Here is a 23,670-nt window from a genome sequence, read left to right as displayed (position 1 = left end):
TGAGAGGTAGGGGAGGATTTTTCATGATGTTCTTGAGTAAATGGGAAATAACAAGCTCTCACACACAAGTAGAACGATTGGCTTTTGGTCCCTAACAAGTATTACATGGAATTGAATTTTCAAGTTCAACTTCCTGATCAGATAATAGCAGTGAGACTTTCAAAATGTTTTCTTGAAGGTTATATAGTTAGTAATCAACACAGAAAGATTACTAGATCTTAAAATAATGCACAACCAGGGAATAACTGTGAAGTGACATAAGCAAATCCAACATAGTAGGGTAATGATTATAAACATAAGGAGCACAGATGTCAAGTTGGGTAAAATATTGTGATAATGTCAAGATTGTCTGGGATGGTCTCTGTGTTACTCACTGAAGGAAAGACAGAGATAAGGCCAAATTGGAAAGACGGGACCACTGGATGTCAGGCTGGAAGGCTGGGTTTGGTCATTTGACATTTTAAGTAATAGGAGATAATGTGTGATCTTTTAAGCAGGGGACTGGCCCAAAGAAAGTAGTACATTAGATTAATCTGGCAGTGTTTAGAGAATGAACTGGCAGAGGAGAACCAAAGGCAGATAAATTAGCTCTAGGGCTATTAAAACACCATCCATGAAATTAACAGCATAGGGATTAGAGAGGTGGCAGTGGGAAAGAAAGCAGCTAATCAAAATCCTCTTCTCAGCAAGAATCAACAAGACTTATCAATGATTTTACGCTCTTGTTGCATCATGTACTTTTCTTTTATAACCCTTAATACTCTTCCATAAATATTATTTATATTATTATTTGAATAATGTCTCTACTAAAATATAAGTTCCAAGATGGCAGGGGCTACATATGTTTTGCTGAGTATTTTATCTATATGGACTAGCCCAGTACCCCGCATATAGTAGGCAATAAAAGAAATATTTTTCTGGGTTTATTTTTATTTTTTGAGGCAGAGTCTTTCTCTGTCACCCAGGCTTGAATGCAATAGCATGGTCACAGTTCATTGGAACCTTGAACTCCTGGGCTCAAGTGATCCTCTCAGCTCAGGCTCCAGAGTAGCTGGGACTATAGGCACATACCACAGCACCCAGCTTATTTTTCATTTCTTATAGAAACAGGGTCTTGCTCTGTTGCCCAAGCTGGTCTTGAACTCCTGGCCTCAAGCAATCCTCCTGCCTCTGCCTCTCAAAGTGTCAAAAAAAATTTTTAATGAGTAAATAAGATACGGATTTCAAAGAAGAGGATAAGGAAGCAAAAGGCAGAAAAACAGAAGAAAAAAAAGTAAGACAGAAAGTAGAGGAGAAAAGAGAAAAACAAGAAAGGAAAAAGAGACATGATTTAAAGAAGGTGGAGGATGAAAAAGAGTAAAAAGAAATTATGTTGAAGTTAGAAGACTGAAAAATAGCAGAGCAACTGTGTGGCTGCCAGGAATTGGGAAGCAGGTCATGGACTTCGGCTTAAAGGGGGAAATATCAGGAGTTCAACTCCAACACTTGCTCTCAGTTAACCTCTCTGTCTGTGCTTCTTCATCTATAGAATAATTATAGGTACCTCAAAGGGTGGCTATGAGGATTAAGTGAGTTAACTCACAATAGTCCCTGGTACATAGTGAGAATTTAACAGTCATCTGTATCATCATCATCATCATCATCATCATCATCATCATCATCATCATCATCTATAATTTGTCTCCTACTAGACAGCAGTGAAACCATTCTAAATTTTCTTCTGTCTACAGAAATGAAAATGGCAGAAGCAGCATAAGACTAATTGATGGATGAGACAAAAATCCTTCCACTAGTCAAGGTTGCCTCTGATCTCACTCACAAACTAACTGGCAAGAAGACAAGCAGCTCAGCCTCGACTGCTCCCTTCATTCCTTCTGAGTTTCTCCTTTTTTTCTCCTAAATCCTAAAACACACATATTTACCCAAATCCCTTAAAAATTATCAATTTAACTTTTATTTCATTGTGAAAAGAAAATGGAAAGCAAGAAAATGGAAGTGGTGGATGGAAATTGGAAGGCATATTTTTAAAGTAGGTTGAATTAAGGAAAAAAGAATGAGGCAAATGTAAAGAAAAATACAGATAATGGTATTTTTTTTTAAAAAAGATAGCAAATACAAGACATAAAAGAGACATGAAATCTCAATGCTTGATGGATAAGCATAAAGAAAGAAAAAGGTAGGTAGCAAAAACAATATTAAGTAATATGGAATAAGTTGGAAGAGCAAGAGCACTAGTTCTCAAAGTAGTCCTTTGGGTTCCCAGTTCTACTATTGCAAAGCAGAAAGAGGACATTTGGCATCATCTAGAAACATTTTCCAATGTCACATTAACATTTTTGGTTGCTACTGGCATCAGTTGTAGATGCTGCCAACCATCCTACAATGCACAGAACAATCCCCCCAACAAAGAATTATCCACTCAGTATGTCAATAGTACAGAGTTTGAGAAACCCTGAGCCAGTGATTAAAGGTAAAAAGGTGGAAGTATAGCAGATTTAGTCACCTCTCTGCTCAAAAGTCCCATTTTACTCTAAAGAAGAATCAAAATCCTTAGACATGTCCCCCATAGCTATCTGACCTTATCACTGCTACTCTTGCCCTGCTCCTCCACTCCTGCCACCCTGGGCCCTTGTTCTGGGGCAAATGTGTGGGAAACTTGCCCACTATAAGGCCCTTGGGCTGCTATTCCCTACTTGGGAAAATGCTCCCCTAGATTTCCTTACTGCTTGCTCCTTCACCTTCAAGCATTTCCCCCAATGCCACCATGCCACTTTCTCAGTGAGGCTTATTCTGAACAATCCTATTTAAAATTGCACTTCCTCCTCATCACTATTCATCCCATTATAATCTTCTGTTACTTCATAACATCAATCACCTTCTAATATTTGATGTAAACTGGTGTTTATTTTACTGAGCTATCTTCCCCCTACCCTTCCCATCCACTATGTGAACTCCATGAAGGAATTTTGTCTGTTTTGTTCCCCACTATATCCCTAGAAACTAGAACAGTGCCTGGTGTACAGTAGGTGTAAAACACTAATTGTTGAATAAATGAATAAAGGGGCTCAGACAAATTCAAATAATAACAATAACGACAGACACACATCCAATGCTTGCTTTATGCATGGGAACCATTCTAAACATTCTACAAAGAACTCATTTAATCTTTATAACCAGCCTATACTGCACGTAACATTGTCACTATCGCCACGCTATGGAGAAAATGAAAACAGAGAGAAATTAAATAATCTGCTCAATATTGCACAGCAGAGCAATTTGAAAAAAAGCAGACTGGCTTCAGAGTTTGTGCTCTCACCCTTCTGTACTATGTCACCTTACTCAGCAACACAGACTAAAAATTCTCCTATTCTTTAAAACAAAAGATAACCCCAAACATTTATCAAAAACATTGAGCTACGCAATAAAGAGACAATCAAATTTATACTTTATTCTATATATAATTGAATAAACATAGATATATCTCTGATATTTGGGCTTTAAAATTACAAAGTTATGTCAATACATAATAGCCTACAGTGCTGTCACTGTCATCAAAAGTAAACAGAAAATAGTTACTTCAAGGGCAGATCACTAAGCTTATTCATATATGCATCTTTTACTTTCTTCAGCATAGTGACTTACACATATCAAGAATTCAATATGTCTTTCATAATTCATGTTAATGTGACACAAGAAGATAATAAAACAAAGAAAAATGCTGTTCTGGAATCAGTTTTAAGAAGAGAATATGCTTAATTTACAATGAGTTCTGAAAACTTTTTGTCCATCTATTTACTGATATACTACGGCACACATCATAAGAAACAACAAAATGAAAGAGTTAACCTTTAGACACACAAGCGTTCTACAGCTTTTGCAAAGTAGTGAATTATAAATATACCACCTATTTTCACACTGACATCACATTCTAAGAGAAATAAACTGTTGATATGCCACTCATTTTTTCCCCTACATAAAAAGCATCAAACCACAGCCATCAGTATTTCTTTTTTTTCTTTTTGTAGAGCCAGGACTTTTAATTCTAAAAATTATGGGGCCAAACCTCAAACAATTAGCTAAAATTTCTAAAAAATAAAATGGCAATCAACCACTTGTTTTGTCTCTTCACCTGAGTCATTCCCATCCACCCAAGATTCTCTGAACATGTACAGGAACCACATTTGTGTGAGCTTTTGTTCCAGAATAAATAATCCCAACTTTTTTCCTTCTTTCAAAGGGGTTTGTGATATGGGCGGAGGGGGAATATTAAGAACCACTGATGCTAGAAGGCAATTGATTTGACTGATATTGTTTAACCCAGTATTTTTCTCTCATATAAACATACAGTTTGAAATGTTGAGATAAGGTGATATTATGAAAGGGGAAAATGCACACCAATATATCTGTTACCATTTGTGTGGTACTAGAGAAAGAACCTGTCAGAAATCATCAAATTTGCTTTTTCCAGACAAGGATAACATATGTTATCTGCAGTTGAAAATCTATTTATAGTGTCCCAAACATCATGATAACTGTCTCATTGAGCATAAGTATGTAATTTGCCTAACTTCAATTATTCTACAAGTAAACATTTATCTCAAACACCAATCTGAAGTAGCATTTGCAAAGTAGAAAAAGAGAAAACAAAGATGATGAATATAAATTTAGTCCTAACAATGTTAATATTTCTTGCCTGAAAGTGGGGTCTGGGAGGTTAAATCCTTTGGAATCCTCATGTCTTTCCATTCTAAATAAATAAATAGCTTATCCCATATAAGTAAGACAACATTTGTCCTGAGTTGACAGACCACTGTGTGCGCCTACTTTGATTTGGATATTAGATATGTCTATTTTCTCATTTCAGTTAATGCCACTTTCTGGTTCTTGATTAAAGATAAATTACTGCAGACTTTGGGTTCCCAGTTCCTATGGGAAATTTAATTCAGAGTAATTATCCTAATGAACTAACTTTTAATACAATAAAAACATTTCTATTCATAATATACTGGAAAAGAAAACAAACAATTTTAGAATAAGGCCATTTCTTATACCCCTTATATGTGGGAGAGAGAAGGTAGTTTATAATTGATAGCATTAAAGTTAATACAAGAAATCAAATTATAATATATACATATGACATCATTAGCCAATTCAATAATGTTATTCCTAGTAAAGAATTCAACAAGATTCTCTAATTCATCAGTCATAGCAGAAAGCAAGAGAACTGTCAAACCTCAAACATCTCAGAAAACTTAAGGATAGTGCCTCTCTCCTAAGGTAATTTGATAGCAACAAAAGAGAATAATATATTCCAACTTATTTGTATTCATTTGAAACAATGATATACAATGCTAGGTATCAACAAGATTCCATATTAGTTGTTCCTTTATTTTCTCAGCCAGAATATTAAAAAGCTATGTAATATTCTTATCAACATTTTTGTTGAATAAGTTAAAGGTAATTAATCACAGCACCTCTTTATTTGCAAATTTTAAATTGCAAGGTCTAATTTACTATTAATTTTGTCTCAATACTGTTTTCTGCAACCTACAAAAACAATGACTGTTACCACGAAGATAATAAACTACACAGCAAGCCTTAATGAAATAATGAAATGGTTTATTAGCTTCACTCCCAATTTAAGAAATAGCGTCCACACATATACTGCTGCTGCAAGCAAAAATTTGTGAAAACTCCCTGGAAGACAGTTTGACAACATGAATTGAGAATTTTAAAGCTTTTAGATCCTTGACTTCTAAGAAAATGTTAAAAAAAAATTAGGAAACATGAAAGAGCTTGGTGGTTAATGCTATTCTCTGACACCAAGCTATCTGGCAATGAAGCTTCACTTCTCCACTTACAAGTCAAGTGAGTTGGGCAAATGACTTAATATCTCAGACCTCAGATTTCTTATCTGTAAAATGAGCAATATCAGTAACTTCCTCATCTACCTGTTTTGAGAATTAGATAATTTAATATAAATAAATGCACTGAGAAGAGTACCTAGCAGAGAGTAAGACCTCTGTTAGCTATTCATATTGCCAGAACTGCTATTTCTAGTGATGTTTAATAACCGTGAAAAGCTGGAAATAAATAGAATACACAACATTAAGGGAAGTATGAAGTAACTTATAGCAAATCTGTGTAATAGTTATGATCTATATTATTGAAGAAAGTAGAAAATGTCATTGCTTATAATTTATAACTTTGTATAACTTCATCTATGTTAAAATATGCACACAAAAAGACTAAAAGAAAATATAACAAAATGTTTAGTGTATTTATTTTTATGTGGTACTAAAGATAATTTTTGTTTTCTCCTTTATATTTCTTTAGATTTTTGCAAACTTCCTATAATATTCATGTACTGCTCCTAACATCAGAAAAAATAAATTTGATTTTTTTAATAGTGCCCTTTGTTAACTTTGTATTTGAAGCTTGATGTCAGTTATGTATATTTCAGTCAGAGTTGAATCAGAGACCTACTGGAATTTCATTACTCTAATTCTCAAAAATTCCCCCTGAAATTTTTCATGAACTATCTCTAGAGAAGAAAAGTTCTATAGTTTAGGAAAATACATTTTGCTCAAACTTGCATTTCTATCTTTTTTCCTACATTTAGATTTAAGTACCTGAGATCCTCAGAGAAGCAAGGATGAAAATGACATAATCCAGGTAATAATGAAACCTATTACACTGGCTTTATTATCTATTACTTCACTATTGCCTGAAACACACTATCTAGTACTTTAAGGCTGCTTGAATTTCTTATCAGCTAATTCTCTAAGTGTTGAATGTTTTAATTCATTGGAAATAGACAGTGATGGATGATTATTGGCTACCTCTATGTTCTCAAAATTATTTTTGGTAACATGCTAGGCCATCATGCCTAAGTAAAGAAAAATTTTAGAGCATTTTAGCATTTGGTAAATATACCACAGTTTGGGGAGGTAGACTGTGGTATAAAGTAGTAAAATTATGACAATTGCTACAATTAAAAGAACTACTAAATTCTATTTATACACAACTTTAGAACTTGGAAAACACTTCGAGCCATTCATGGTGGCTCATACCTATAATCCTAGCAATTTGGGAGGCCTAAGCAGGAGGATGACTTGAAGACAGGTGTTCAAGACCAGCCTGGGGAATATGGCAAGATACCATCTCTACCAAAAAAAATAAAATAAATAATTAAAAATTAGCCAGGCATGCTGTCACATGCCTCTAGTCCCAGCTACTCAGAAGGCTGAGGTGATAAGACTCCTTCAACCTAAGAGATGGAGGCTGCAGTGAGCCAAGATCTCTATCACTGCACTACAACCTAAGTGACAGGGCAAGACACTGTCTCAAACAAAAAGAAAATAGTTCCAAGATTATTCTCTATAATTTTTTCTTGTAATGAATTTTTTATGCATGAGCTCACTAACCAAAAAATACTCGGTAGGACTTTCCAGAACAATAAACTATAGAACATCAAGTGGTTAACACATTAAGAGGGAACATTTAAAACTGAAAATATTTTTCAGATAATTGTTAATTCTGTTTTCCTCAGTTCAAATCAGACTGTTTCCTATGGGTTTCAAATTTTTCAAAATTCAACTTAAATTTATTTCAGTTTATGCCATTATAAGACAAATTATGGGTGCTTTCCAGTCCATGGCAACAATGCTGACATACTTCTCACCAATGGAGATCCAGTCACTGAGTGATTCTAAGGCAACAACAAATCAACTTTATTTTAATTTGTTTCTCTGTTAGAGTCATGTCTATTCAGAAAGCCTCTCAAGAAATTATTTACATAAATGTTTTTCAACTCATATAGTAGCCTTGTTACTTGAAATCATAAAAATAAACACTACAAGAAAAGCTCAAGGTTATAACAAGTCTAAACTAAAAGAGAATCCAGCTAAAGCTGCAATTAATTTTGTTTCCAGATAAAAGGCTGATTATTAGAGATTCCAGTGTCACTCTGACCAATAACATATGTGATCCCATATTAATACCAGCATTTAATGCAAAATAGTTCACCAGTGGGATCTTCATAAAGGAACAGGCATATTGCTACTCAAAGGCATTAGATTATTTGAGAACTATTTTAAAAAGCAATTGCTTTGTTTCTACATTTCTTAGTGAAAAAGTATCACTCACACCTACTCTACCAGTTATGGTTAATTTTATCCCTAAAACTCTAGAGTTTCACCACTATTTTCTTTTTATTTTTTTCAATCTGTAGAAAAATGCAACAGGATTACTTTCATAGTCCAAACCTATTTCCTTTTACCTCCTGACTACCTCTTAAAACCCTATTTTCATTAAGAAAAAGAAGAATTCAAAATCTTCCTTTTTAACTCTCCATTTCTCCAAAAGACTTACCTTTCATGGAAATCTTCAGTATTTAGTTACAACATTTGACTATGTAATCTCCTGTATATGGTATTGATCCATTTATGTTAATCATGACAATCTAAATCAACTGTAAATTCCTTAAAATTCATATATTTTCATCTTTTTAAGCTTCTTTCTTCATCAAAGACTTGCCATACTACTAACTATGCAGCACGTATCATTTTATAAATCAACGTATTCTTATTCTCAATTCTCGATTTCCCCAAGCCTGCAGTGAGAGTGGCCACTAAAGGCCACTATGCCTTTTTATACAGCTGATGCTGAAAGACAGGATAAATATATCCCTAACTAACCTTTGGAGCTCACTGAGACCAGAAACTATGCCTTATGCATCTTGGTAGCAATTTAAAAGGTGGTATAGTACTTTGAACATGGTAGGTGCTCAATAAGTATACAGAATTATATTTAAGGCTTTTCCAATATATTAATAGCATAGAAAACCAAAGGACCTATATTATTTCTGAAAAGTCAAATTATTTGAGATTTTACTAAATTCTGAGAGTAGAATAAGGCTGCTCTTTGACTTTCTAGAAAGGCTGTTCCTCTGCTTTATATATATATAATCCAATCATATATATAATATATAATCCAATTATATAATATATATAATCCAATCATATATATAATCCAATTATATATTATATATAATCCAATTATATATAATATATAATCCAATTATATAATATATAATCCAATTATATATAATCCAATTATATAATATATAATCCAATTATATATAATATATAATCCAATTATATATAATATATAATCCAATTATATACATAGTATATAATCTAATCATATATGTAATATACATAATCCAATTATATAATATATAATCCAATTACATATAATATATGATCCAATCATATATAATATATAATCCAATCATATACAATATACAATCCAATCATATATACTATATAATCCAATCATATATAATATATAATGCAATCATATATAATATATAATCCAATTATATATATAATATAGATTATCCAATTATATAATATATAATCCAATTATATATAATATATAATCCAATTATATATAATATATATAATCCAATTATAACTGATTAAGTAATTATAACTAAATAATCATAAAACAGATACCCAAAATAACAACTCTTCTTGCTGAGCAGACTAGAGTTTTGTCACTGCTAATTAAAGGGTTTAAAGCAATTACTATTATGTTTGATTCTATCCTACTACCTGAGTTTTCAGATGACTTAAGCCCAGAAAACTTCTACGAAGAAAAGCAATTTCAGAGTAACCTCAAACCAAAGTTTAATGTTGTTGGTGCAGAAATTATGCAAAAACAAAGAACAGAATTAAAGAAGATTGCATTTTAACTAGATATTTTTTAAAAGCGGAAAGAAAAAATAAATACTATATGATGACTGACATAGTGATATAGTCATAACTACTTTTTTATTTTTAATTTCTGTTCCAAGTTAAGAAGAGCTCGCCGATAATTTATATTAAAATATATTATGGTCTAAAAGCATAGCATTGCCAATAAAGGAATTAGAATTCTAAATATAGCAGTTTATATTTAACACGTACTAATTTTAAACTGCCAGAATATTGAATATGATGAATAGCAACATTCATGTACAGGAACCAACAAGCTTTGTAATGTACAAAGTTTTGTTATTTCTTTATCCAAAACTACACCAAAGGCATGTTTACTCACATATGCAGGATTATCCTAAAAAGATACATGCTGGACAACTGCAAGATGTCATAGGTTAAACATGCCCTATAAATACTTTGTTCTCAAAATATTTTCATTCATATTATATGAATAGCCGATGTTTTGGGATTTGGCCATTGTAGGTACATTTTCTTGTGCAAATCTAGGATGATGATACCCACACAAAAGTAATTAACAATCACATCACATTATTTATGTCATAAATTTCAGTTTCATGGTGAGATTTTTACTCAAACAGATCCTTAAGACAAACAAATCTTCCAAAATGTTGAGTCAAAATTGTATCTCTAGATTTTTCAGATAGTTTCATCTACTGGGTTGTACATTATCTCTGCTTTTTATTCCTCTTATAAACAACCTTTTTTTTCAACCTTAAAAAATCGTCAGTATGAAGACACAGAAAGTGGTATCAACAGATTTCCTGATTTACATTTTTGTAATTCTAACCAATACCACAGGGAAGTTGAAGATTTCACTACTTAATCTCTAAATGTCCATAAATAATGATGCAAAGCAAAACCAGGACCATGTGTAGTTTCTTGTCATTTATTCTGTGCAAAAAAAGTGAGTGGACTGACATTAAAACATAAGGAAGTATGGCTCACAGATGCAGAATTCTGTTTAACTACCTTTCTTTTAGTCTCAGCCTCATGAAAACAGTAAATATGTTTCTGTGCCGCTGTAGGTTTTCCACATCGCCCATAGAAACCTCACCAGCTATTAAGCACAATTCTGCCGAAAGGAACATGCCCAATTTCATTTTTTAAAACGCCATGTTTCAGATGAAAACACAGTCTGCCAAAGATGTCATATAAAAGAATAACAAAGAAAGGGACAGCATTTTTAGAATTGAATTTCAGTGCATAACCCCACCATCTGTCAACCAGTTGTGAAGCAATAATCCCAGAGAAACCCTGAAAACACGAACAAGTTTTATCCCTGAATCTATCTACACTAACAACCACTCTCAGGACCTCAGTACTAATTATGTTCTGTCTGTGGAGTAACCTACAGGAACGACATTTGCCATTGGCAAACTTAACCCTGGTGACGAATGGCCCATTTTAACAGACTTGTATTAGGTAACAAATGCAGAGTTCAGTTCATAGAGGTAATGGGGGAAGGGAAGGAAGACGAGGGGGCTCTTGAAATTTGGTTTGGAAATTGAATACAGGAGGTTAATCTCTAGAAGCCAGTCATCCAAACAACCCTCAGTCTCCTCCCCCTTGGCTTCAGAAACAGGATTACAATTTTGGACCTAGACTACGCCCCACCCCTTCTTTTCCCGCTGCAGCCACCACCACCTTCGAAGTTCCCGTCTTAGCTCTCACGCAAGCGGAGCTGCGGACTCCCTCACCGAGAACCGCACCAGGACCCCCATTCAGTAGCGAGCGGCGCGCTGGGACTCTGCCACCAGCTCCGCGATGCAGCCGGCAGCCAGCCTGGCTCCGGAGACCCCACCCCTCCCAGCCCGGCCCCCGCCCCCGCCCGGAGCCGCCGCCTGAGTTACGCAGCCTCAGCCCTGATACCTTCTCTGCTTCTTTCCATCTGGATCACCTGGGGCTAGGGGCGGGCGGGAGTAGGGCTGAACAGAAGTGGGATAGGAAAAGCCGGGAAGAACCGAAGCAGTCCCAGCTGCAGAGAGCCAGGACGCCAATGGCAAGACCCCGGCCACACACACACTCTCCTGCGCGTCCTGCTCCTCGGGTTTCAATGCCAAGTGGCGACAGGGTGGAAGGAAGGAAGGAAGGAAGGAGAGGTAGGGTGGCGGGAAGGCCCAGAGTTACTGGGAACGACGTTCGGAGGAGAGCAGGGGATGCTTCAGAAACTGAGAAAGTGAGAAAGTCCCAGACCCCCTCCTTAGCAAGGCTGCCAGCAGCCCGGGTCGCCTTCCCTGCAGCGAGGCTCGGGAGACAGGGAGGGGAGTCTGAGCCAAGCTTCCCCCAGGCTGCCCTCCCTGATCTGGCCCAGGGCCCAGAACCTGGCCCCTCTTCAGCCCTGACTTGGGGAGGCTGCCATGGCAGCGGACTTGCCAAAGGACTCTGGGGAAGCAAGAGGGCAGGAGAGGAGCATCTTGCACGCTCCGGCCGGGCTGCTCACGACTTCCTCTGCCGACACACCCCCAGCTAACCCTCTCCCCCGTCGTCACACACACAGATTCAGAGACACGCGTGCGTTCATCCCTCCCACCAACCCAGGTCCATCGATTAAAACACTAGTTGATTTCTTCCTGATTAAAAAAAAAATTAAAAAGTGCAACAACAACTCCTCTCAGGACTCCAGGAGCAAAGAAAGTCCGTCTGCAGGCGCCTTTTCTGTAGTTTCCCAGGAGTTTGGAAATCTGGCTGTCCCTGCTGAAAATCGGAAAGGGGACCCCGGAGGGGTCGAAGGGTACCGAACTCCCTTCCCACCCCTGCGCCTCTCACCTCCTTAAGTTCCTTGGCCACGTCCTTCAGGTCGCCCAGGACTAATTCCAGATCCTCCACGATGATCTTGATCTGTTCCTTCACCTTGGTTTTGGAGGCTGCCGGCGGTCCCTCGGCTGGACAGGACGAGGAGGGGTTCCCCTTGGACTTGGCTGACATTCTTTGGGGGCAAGCGAGGCTCAGGTCAGGACAGGCGGACGAGCGGAGGCTGCTGCGTGCCCCCGTCCCTGGCGCTGCTACGGCCGCTGCCGCCCCGGTCCCCCCACATCTTGGGCGCTCCCTGGGCAGCGGCGTGTGGCTGCGCTCCGCGCTCGGCCGGGCGGCCGCACAGTGGTGCTGCCATCAACTCCCGAGACGCGGCGCTCGGCTCGGGGCTGCAGACGGGCGAGCAGCGCGCCTGCGCCTCGTCCCGCCGCCGCCCGCCGCTCTCGCGCACACGCGCTCTCTCCCCGCCCGCGGAGAGGGGCGCCGTGCCGCCGCACCCGGGTTGACGCTTGCAGTCCCCTCGACGTTGCCCTTCGAGATATCTCCCAGATGCCACCTTGGCATCAAGGTGGGGGAGACAAGTCCGTGTCCTGCCCGCCCCCTCCTCTTGGTTCTAAAATGCCCCCATCATCTCAGCCTGCTTGCTGTATGTCATCTCACAACTAGCCTGGATTCTTTCTGCTTCACTTGCTAGTAGGGACCTGGATCAATTCAGAAAGAACCACAGTGGGATCGGGAGTTGGAGACAGTCTGTAAAGTGGCCCTACAGATTTATCCAAACCTAAATGATGTCCAGAGGCCTTTAATCAATCTCTTGGTGACCTGCGAGTTAAACAGACTTCTTAACTTCTGCAAGAAAAAAAGGCGGGGGTGGTGCATATAACAGCTAATAGTCATCTATTGAAACCGTGAAATTCAACCAGTGTTCTTGAAAGAGGTACCCTAATCCTGCTAATCCCACAAAGCTAATATCGGATTTATTAATTTGAAGTCCCCACACCCCAAATCCTCGCTGATTGTCTCAGTCATCTTGGCTGTATGTCTTATCTGGCCCAACTCTTTTTTTTTTTTTTTAACTGTCCTTCCTCTTTTTTGTGACCTATGCTGATTTACATTTTGAGTGGAGTGGGGGAGACATCCTATTTGGACCTCGTGAAGGAGCTGAGTAAGAGATTGCCTCCAACTTCTCTTTCATCATTTTTTAAACCTCCATTTCAACTCTTTTGCTACTAAACAAATAGGAAACAACTTTCTGACTGTTCTGTCAAAAAGACCCAAGAAGGGAAGTTAATAGGAAGCCTTCGGTTCACTCTCAGTAGGTGTCTACAATTCTCATTAGCTAGAATTTTAATTTCCTTAGTTGCAAACCCATGGGCTATTAGCTACTGACCCGGCAGGCTGGCTCTACTTTATTTTCTTCACTGCACACTCCTCCAGATCATTCTTTTAATAGGCTTCCCCTTTTCGTCATGCCTTAGCAAGGCTCTGTTTCTTGCTTCTCACACTCTGGGTAGCTCCACTGTGCTTCTACACATGAAGAAAAGCTTGGCAGCTCTCCTCTTCCCAGTTCTGTAGGCTCTTAATCAATCACTCTCTTAATCCTGGACAATTCATCTTTACAAAACCTTTGGAAGTCATATGTGGAATATAGAGGAAGAGAAAGAACAGAAGAAAAAAATTGAAATTTGAAAGCGGTGTCAAAAGAAAACCATTCAAAACTGCATTGAAAAATCAGGGGAAGAAATGAGGAAAGGTGAAAAGCAGATGCTGCTGGAAAGACTTAAGAAGAGATTATAAGAACAAGTCTGCAGCATGCAAACTGGAGAAAAGAAAAAAAGAAGAAATGATTAGAAGTGTGAAATAAGTAATATGCTTGAGTTCTTTGAGGTAGGGAGATTAGATTTTTAAAACATCCTTTATCTCCTCAAATTCTTTATTTTATTTTTTAAATTTTTTAATTTTTTATTTTTTTTATTATACTTTAAGTTTTAGGGTACATGTGCACAATGTGCAGGTTAGTTACATACGTATACATGTACCATGCTGGTGTGCTGCACCCATTAACTCATCATTTAGCATTAGGTATATCTCACAATGCTATCCCTCCCCCCTCCCCCCACCCCACAACTGTCCCCAGAGTGTGATGTTCCCCTTCCTGTGTCCATGTGTTCTTATTGTTCAATTCCCACCTATCAGTGAGAACATGCGGTGTTTGGTTTTTTGTTCTTGCGATAGTTTACTGAGAATGATGATTTCCAATTTCATCCATGTCCCCACAAAGGACATGAACTCATCATTTTTTGTGGCTGCATAGTATTTGATGGTGTATATGTGCCACATTTTCTTAATCCAGTCTATCATTGTTGGACATTTGGGTTGGTTACAAGTCTTTACTATTGTGAATACTGCCACAATAAACATACGTGTGCATGTGTCTTTATAGCAGCATGATTTATAGTCCTTTGGGTATATACCCAGTAATGGGATTGCTGGGTCAAATGGTATTTCTAGTTCTAGATCCCTGAGGAATCGCCACACTGACTTCCACAATGGTTGAACTAGTTTACAGTCCCACCAACAGTGTAAAAGTGTTCCTATTTCTCCACATCCTCTCCAGCACCTGTTGTTTCCTGACTTTTTAATGATTCCCATTTTAACCGGTGTAAGATGGTATCTCGTTGTGGTTTTGATTTGCATTTCTCTGATGGCCAGTGATGATGAGCATTTTTTCATGTGTCTTTTGGCTGCATAAATGTCTTCTTTTGAGAAGTGTCTGTTCATATCCTTCGCCTACTTTTTGATGGGGTTGTTTGTTTTTTTCTTGTAAATTTGTTTGAGTTCATTGTAGATTCTGGATATTAGCCCTTTGTCAGATGAGTAGGTTGCGAAAATTTTCTCCCATTTTGTAGGTTGCCTGTTCACTCTGATGGTAGTTTCTTTTGCTGTGAAATTCTTTATTTTATAAAAAATATAACATTAAAATAATTATATCAGGTTTACAAACTCCCCAAAATTGTCCAAAATAGCAAAAGCTAATGGTAGGGGAAAAGAGAAAGTACTGTTCTTCTAGATTGGAATTATTTTTGACTCTTAATAGTAGGCAAGTGTGTAAGAAAGCCGCCAAACTCAAAGTTAAGTGACTTTAGACAAGGATATTGGAGAGGAGGAAAGGAAATTGTGTTTTCCTTCACAGTGACAAAATAATCCTCTCACAATATAAGATGTCCATGCTACTCTGAATCTCATTCACTAAAGATTAAAAAAAAAAAAAAAAAAACAGACTAGGCGCAGTGGCTCATGCCTGTAATCCCAGCACTCTGGGAGGCCAAGATGGGTGGATCACAAGGTCAGGAGTTCAAGACCACCCTGGCCAAGATGGCAAAACCCCATCTCTATTAAAAATACAAAAATTAGCTGGGCATGGTGGCGGGCGTCTGTAATCCCAGCTACTCAGGAGGCTGAGGTGGAGAATTGCTTGAACCGGGGAGGTGGAGCTTACAGTGAACCGAGATCGTGCCACTGCACTCCAGTCTGGGCGACAGAGCGAGATTCTGTCTCAAAAAAACAAACAAACAAACAAACAAAAAAAACTGTTCTCTTCTGATACTCTGACATCCACTGCTGCTACTGAAACAAATAATTCTGGCTTAAAATCAAATCGTAATTATTGCTTAGAAACACACCACCCACACCCGTATCACAATTCACTCTGAAATAATGACTATCATCTATCTATCTATGTCTTTATACAATATGGAGTTAACTGAACAGGGAAAAGTTAAAATTGGCTTCCAGGCCCAAACTGAGAAAGCTGGTAGGATTGCAGCAGTGGTGTCTGTCCCTATCTTCTAGTCATTAAGGATCACTTAAAGCAAATCTCCATAAAATATGTCTGAAGAAGAAACTTTTATAAAGGGAATTAAAAATATTGAGGAGAAGAAGACAGAATAAAAAGGGCCCATGAATATAAATCAAGTGTATTTAGTTCCTATTTTTCTATTACCCTATGGAAAAATCTTTCATTCCTTTGGGTAATCCTAGACTCTCTCAGAGATCAGTATATAGGATGTTTTAGCCTCCAGTTATAGAGACCAAACAGCAAAAGTGACACCTAATAAAATTTCTGGTAAATCTTTCTGTAAGTTCGTTAATGTACTAGTGCTAGCTGCAAATGTACACACCCAATAAGTACACACATTACTTATAAACTTAGACAGGATAATACATTTCTATATAAAGGAGGGTCTTACTCATTTATAGGTGATTGTAAACCCAGGATTTTGTTCTCCCTGCCTCTCTATTCATCATTTTCTGAGTTTTGTAACAGGAAGAATTTGATAATTACAGGAGATCATCTAGTTTTTGTTTCTTCAGTTACAAGCCTTTATCAGTATTCTCATGTGTATGCATGTGTGTGTATGTGGGTGTGTGTGTATGTTTAATCCACTGCAGTTGATCCCTAGTAATTAACCCACAGGAAAAAACTCTGTGACACTTACATAATTTTAAATTCACAAAAAGCATAAGAATATTCCCAAAGTATTTTGTCTCACGGTTCAGCATAGCTGGGGAGGCCTTAGGAATCTTACAATCATGGGGGAAGGTGAAGGGGAAGCAAGGCACCTTCTTCACAAGGTGGCAGGAAGGAGAAGTGCAGAGTGAAGAGGGAAAAGCTCCTTGTAAAACCATTAGATCTCATGAGAACTCACTCACTGTCATGAGAACAGCATGGGGGAAACTGCCCCCATGATTCAGTTACCTCCACCTGGTCTCTTCTTTGACGCGTGGGGATTATGGGGATTACAAATCAAGATGAGATTTGGGTGGGGACACTAAGCCTAACCATATCAGTGATATAGCTATGAAAAATTAGAAACGTTTTCCATACATATATTTACTATTAAATATATTTTGTATGTCCAGGCAGTGGTTGAGAAAGCCTAGTACCCATCAGAACTTCTTAAAAAACAAGATTGCTATACTCCCTGCCCCAGGGTTTGTAGTTCAGTGTGTCTAGGGTGAGGTCTAAAATATGTATTTTAACAAATTTCTAGGATGCTGGTAGGGGACCACACTTTGAAAACCACCAATTTGAGAGATTAAAATAAAAACTTTCAGTTTCTTTTTACCTGGAATAAGCCTTGAAAATAATCTAGTTAAATTTCTGTTTGTTATAAGTTTTAAAGAGCATCTAGATAAATCTTAAATAAGTATAACTCTAAAGAGCATCTATTTAAATGTTAAGGCCTTAGTAGGCTCAATGGCATATCCAATATATCACATCTAGAGAACAATAAATTGAGAGCTGGAACTCCTTGTTCACTCATACATTTTGTTGAATTGTCTCTATTGTTCTGGAGAATGTCTCCTTTTAATGTATCAACTGCTTTTGGCATGATGGCTATGTACTGTTGATGTATATAGGTTTAAAAAAATGAGATCTGGAAGTTTAAATGCAAGTACTCAACACAATATCCTGAGTAATTAGAACTGTGTCTGTTGCAAAAAGGCTGATCAATAAATACTTAAGAAAATGAATGAATGAGTAAACTGTTGTCTCTGTGTGTTTTGAAATTAATTCAATTCAACAAATATTTTTAAATGCTTGAGCAAGAATCAATGCTAAGAGTAGATGTGCCACTAGGTTTAATTAGACATAATCCCAGCAGGAACCATTAGATAATTCTCTGCATGACTCTAATACAAAGTGGGATTACTCGGAGTATCTCTTCCTGCCCTCATTCTTAACTATAGTGAGTTCATTTTATTTGACCTCTGCTATTGTCCGACTATCCCTCCAAAATTAATTTGAAATCCTATCTCCCAAGATAATGGTATTAGAAGATGGGGCCTTTGGGATTTATTAATTCACGAGGACAAAGCCCACATGAAGAGGATTAGTGTCCTCATAAAGGTGGTGCCAGAGAGATTCCTCCCCATTTCCGTCATGTGAGGCTATAGTGAGACCTGTCTCTAAGAGGAGGCAGAACCTCACCAGACATGAAATCTGTTAGTGCTTTGACCTTGGGCTTCACAGGCCCCAGAATTGTGAGATATGAATTTGTATTGTTTATAAGCCATCCAGTCTGTGGTACTTTATTATAGCAGCCCAAATGGACTAAGAGACCATCCAGTTTATGTTAATTGGAAGACTTTTTAACCATGTGACAAAATCTGAACTTTTGCACAACTCAACAGAAAAAATTGTCTCATAGTTGAACCATAGAAAAATGAGGATAAAAATATCCTCAGGTAGAATTGGAGCCAGAAATTCTAGAATCATTGGGACTATTTCTTTCTGACTCTATTTCCCACTCCCCTTTTGTGGATTGGCTTCTTGCCTGTATACTATTTTCTCCACAAAGTTGAACCTTGATCACTGGTAAGTTCAGGCTCACATTTTCACAACTTTACAACTAGAAAAGGATGGTCATCACAGCAAGCTCCCAGGAGAAAATTTTTATAGAGCTAGCTAAGATCATGGACACACACTACAGCCAATCACTGTGATTTGGATAGGGTTGTAGAGTACAAAGCTAATATTACACTTGTACCATTCTTATAGAAAAGTCATAGGTGTGTATATTTATTACTATGATTTTCCAGCAGATGTCCGTAAAATGAGTTATTCTCTCAAAATATGTATATTATGATAATTTTCTGATAGTTGGAAATTACGTATTTTTAGAAAGTGATTCTATTTTCAAAATTAATGCAAAGAAAGACAACATATGAATTAGCAGTCATCCTTCATGGGTCAGTAACTGGTAGTGAAGAAGTATAATGATTCACTCAACTTGGATAAAATTGCCTACCCTGTGGCCTATTTCTTCCCCCTCAAAAGGTGACATACCTCTGGAAAAGTAAAAACTATATACATATATATATATATATATATATTCCACCATATAGTATTTATATTGGATTATTGTGGGCAGCAAGCCACCCCAGGTGCCAAGGTAAGAGACCGAGGGCACAAGCTGTTCCAGTATCATAAAGAAAATATATAGAATAAGAATAGTTATACTAGAAATAGAATATAGATATGATTACATATGAATATTATTAATCATTAGTTTGTAGCATTACTCTTTATTCCAATATTATAATAACCTCTGTTCTACAATTATAACCTAGGAAAAACCAGACCATACAGAGATAGGAGCTGAAGGGACACGGTGAGAAGTGACCAGAAGGCAAGAGTATGAGCCCTCTGTCACGCCCAGACAGGGCCACTAGAGGGCTCCTTGGTCTAGCGGTAACGCCAGTGCCTGGGAAGGTGCCCGTTGCCTAGAGGACCTTGGTCCAGCGGTAGCGCCAGTGCCTGGGAAGGCACCCCTTATTTAGCAGATGGGGGGAAGGGAGTCTCCCTTTCCCCGGGGGAGTTAGAGAAGACTCTGCTCCACCACCTCTTGTGGAAGGCCTGACATCAGTCAAGCCTGCCTGCACCCATCTGGAGGCCTAAATGTCTCCCTGTGATGCTGTGCTTCAGCGGTCACACTCCTGTTTCACTTTCATGTTCCTCTCTATACACCTGGCTTTGCCTTCTAGATAGCAGTGGCAGAATTAGTGAAAGTATTAAAGCCTTTGATCTTTCTGAGAAGAGCGTAGAAGAAATAATTACGTAAGCTGTCCTCTCTCTCCCCACCTCAGCTACCTAAAAGGGAAAGGCCCCCTGTCCGGTGGACACGTGACTCACATGACCTTATCAATCATTGGAGATGACTCACACTCCTTACCCTGCCCCTTTTGCCTTGTATGCATAAATAGCAGTGCGGTAAGGCATTCGGGGCCACTACTGGTCTCCGCGCCTTGGTGGTAGTGGTCCCTCAGACCCAGCTGTCTTTTCTTCTATCTCTTTGTCTTGTGTCTTTATTTCTATGATCTCTTGTCTCCGCACATGAAGAGAAAAACCCACAGGCCTTGTAGGGCTAGACCCTACAAATTGTATACTTTACTTTTATCTCACAGATGGACATTTTTTAGTTGTTTTTGCTTCCCCAAATTAGCATCTATCAAGTCCTAGATTTGGCATTCAGTTTACCCATGCCAAGAGCCACCAACCCCCTCATTCTTTCCAATCTCAGGCTCAGGTCCCGTCTATAAAGATCTCACCTCAAGCATCCCAGTGCTCTGTTGAACAGCCTACCAAATGAGCAAGCAATGCTCAAACGATTACTCCATTTCACTCAAGTTTTTAGGAATTACCACTTGTCCCGAAACTCTGAGGCCAGTGCCTAACAGGGTAGTCCCAAACTCATTCTACCTCACAGCTTCAAATTGCTGGATTAAGTTGTAAGAGAACCTAGGACTTTACATACTCCAGGACACTCACAGCCGTGGCCAAGGAGGTGTTCCTAAACTTTGACCAATTGCCATTCTACACAGCTTAACAGCCCGTTTCCTTGGAAGGGGATTCAGCTAGAACAGAGGACACCTTAATCACTTAGCAGAACTCAATACACACATGCATCAAGATAATTGAAAGCCCTATTCAATCATTCAGATACCCAGATAATTTTGAAGGTACTTGGAGATTTCTGTCCTTATTAAGTTTCAAGGTCCTTTCTCCACTCCAAGGAAATGAGTAACTGTGATCAAGGACAAAATCACAGAGGACAAATAAGTTGTCAAAAGCTATACCCCTTGACCTTCAGATATAAAACCATACTCCGTTAGGTGTTAGGTGGTCACCAATACTGTGTGTGACCACATAGAGTATGCAGTTTTAGTTCTTCATCCAGGAACTGGAATGGAATGACTGACATAGATCTGCAGCCTGGCAAGTATGTAAGGGCATTCTGTGTAAGGCTAAAGTGTAAGGCTTTAGACAGCATGACAATCTGAACTGGTAGACCTTGATAAAATCATTTCGATCTACAATGATGCCACTAATCTATTTAATTGGCATGCTACTTCCACTTTCTACCCCTCCTCTTACCACAAGTCCATGAGCTATGATTTATGCCTCAAGCCTGTCTTCAACTGCATAAAATGATATTGTTATAGATTTGATGTTTGTGTCTCCTCACCAAAATTCCTATGTTGAAGCTCTAACCTCCGATGTGATAATATTTGGAGATAAAGCCATTGGGAAGTAATGAAGGTTGTATGAAGTCGTGAGGGTGGGGACTTTAAGCTAGGACTAGTAACCTTATAAGAAGAATAAGAGCTCTTCCTTTTTTCAACAGTAAAGCAGCAGGTTATAATGGAAACGCGATGGATTGGACATTTTACATTTGAGACTAATGTTCTGCCAACAGCTTTGTGATTTTAGACACTAAAACTCCAATAGCATTTCCTTCTTTAGCTGCACATGTGGATATAATACTTATTTATCAAAAATGGGTGGAGAATCAGAAGAGATAATTATGTGAGAATGTTTTATTATCTGTGAATTACTGAACATGGTTAGCCATGGTTATTCTTTTTGGTGTTTACTTTGATTGATCTTCCGTGTGCATCAAGGAACTTGCTAACTTCACTGTTTAGGATTTGGCTGCTTTCCAGAATTACTTGATTAAGCAAATCCCTCTATAACAGCATTTTTCAAAGTATATTCCAGCAGTTTCAACTGACATAAAATTTTGGAAACTCTGCCTTCTCTATACCCCACTTTATGTGATGATGAGGTTAAATATCAGGATATTAAAGTTTGAAAAATCTTACCAGTTTAAATTTAGTCTCCAAATTTATTTTATTTGACAATGGAATCTCCCTTTTTTTGTCTCTCCCTCTCACCCTCCTTCCTTCCTCTCTTCCTTTCTTTAACCTAACACTTATAAATAGCCTGTTAAAAGAATTTCCATGAAATACATTTCGGTAAATATGGTAATAAAAGTTTATATTAATTACTTTGATCATATTTTGCCTTCACAAATGATTGATTCCGTAAGCCTTGATTATTCTGTACAGAAAGGCTTTATTGGGAATCGTGTGTGTGTGTGTGTGTGTGTGTGTGGGTGTGTGTGTGTGTGTGTGTGTGTGAATAGTATTTTTATGTCCATGTACATTTTCATATAACAATTTATTTCTGCTATTTTTATTTATGTTGTATTTGTACAGAACTTTACTATTTCTGTAGCATTTTCTAATGTCATAATACAATCTCCCTTGATTCTCAGTATAATCCAATAAACTAGAGCAGGGAACTGCTATTATCCTCAATTTTCAGATAAGGTTTCCAAAGCTAAAAGATTTAGTTGGCATTGTGGGACAGAATTAAGAGCAGAACCCAGGTGTCTGTATTCTTACTCATTGAGCTTTCTCCTACGACATATGGCTTCTTAGACTCATTGCCTCATATTCCCACCTCCAATCTCTTTTCTGTGCTTGAGTGCCAAAAAGTAGTGTATTTTCTTCTTCAGTACAGAAATGTGAGGGTAGAATTTGACTAAGTATGGTGGCTCACACGTGTAACACCAGCACCTTGGGATGTTGAGGCAGGGGGTTCACTTGAGGTCAGGAGTTTGACCAGCCTGACCAATATGGCAAGACCCTGTCTCCATTAAAAATGCAAAAATTAGCCAGGTGTGGTGGCTTATGTCTGTAGTCCCAGCTACTGGGGAGGCTGAGGTGGGGGAATCACTTGAACCTGGTAAGTGGAGGTTGCAGTGAGCAGAGATTGTGCCACTGCACTCCAACCTGGGCAACAGAAAGACTGTCTCAAAAAAATAGAAAAGGGTAGAATTTGCATGCTTAGTTTTAGCTGCCTGATTATTGAACTCCTATCTTTATTTGCTTCTGGATATTTAGAAATAGGGAAAGGAGGTTGGCCGGTAGATACTTGGTTTGAATTACTAAAGGAAAAGTCTCCTATTCTCAACTTCAGACTGAGAATTAGTCAAGAAATTTCAAAGCCTGTGGCTATTTCCGATTTTTGAAACACAAGACTGAATCCTCAAGGGCTTGGGTTAATAATATTGTAGTAACACAGAATGTACTACAACAATGGATATTTCCCTGTCATAATGGCATGGCAATATTTTATAAAAAGAAAAGCACTTGTTCAAGTGGTGCCCATCTGGAGCCATAAAGAAGCTCAGAATACACTAATGTAATCAAGAAAACAAAAGGGAAAGCTTTCCACCATGTACTTTCTACCATGCATTTGACATATTGGCAGCTCAGTAAC

The 23,670-nt window shown here is 38.0% G+C and overlaps 1 protein-coding gene across 2 annotated transcripts in view; it reads right to left on the bottom strand.

The window, feature by feature from the left end:
* PRR16 (proline rich 16) overlaps window positions 1-13,216 on the bottom strand; it is a 217,985-nt gene extending 204,769 nt beyond the window's left edge. The window contains exon 1 of one of the 2 annotated variants that reach the window (XM_054489498.2): window positions 12,552-13,216. In XM_054489498.2, coding sequence (XP_054345473.1) covers window positions 12,552-12,710 — 159 coding nt within the window. In that variant the 5' untranslated portion in view covers window positions 12,711-13,216. The remainder of the gene's footprint in view (window positions 1-12,551) is intronic. The other variant, XM_054489499.2, reaches the window with a different exon arrangement.
* Between the last annotated feature and the right edge of the window lie 10,454 nt (window positions 13,217-23,670).

The sequence above is a fragment of the Pongo pygmaeus genome, chromosome 4, assembly GCF_028885625.2.
Source record: "Pongo pygmaeus isolate AG05252 chromosome 4, NHGRI_mPonPyg2-v2.0_pri, whole genome shotgun sequence".
NCBI lineage: Eukaryota > Metazoa > Chordata > Mammalia > Primates > Hominidae > Pongo > Pongo pygmaeus.
Note: the sequence above shows the minus strand (reverse complement) of the source record. Positions and strands in the feature narration are given on the sequence as shown.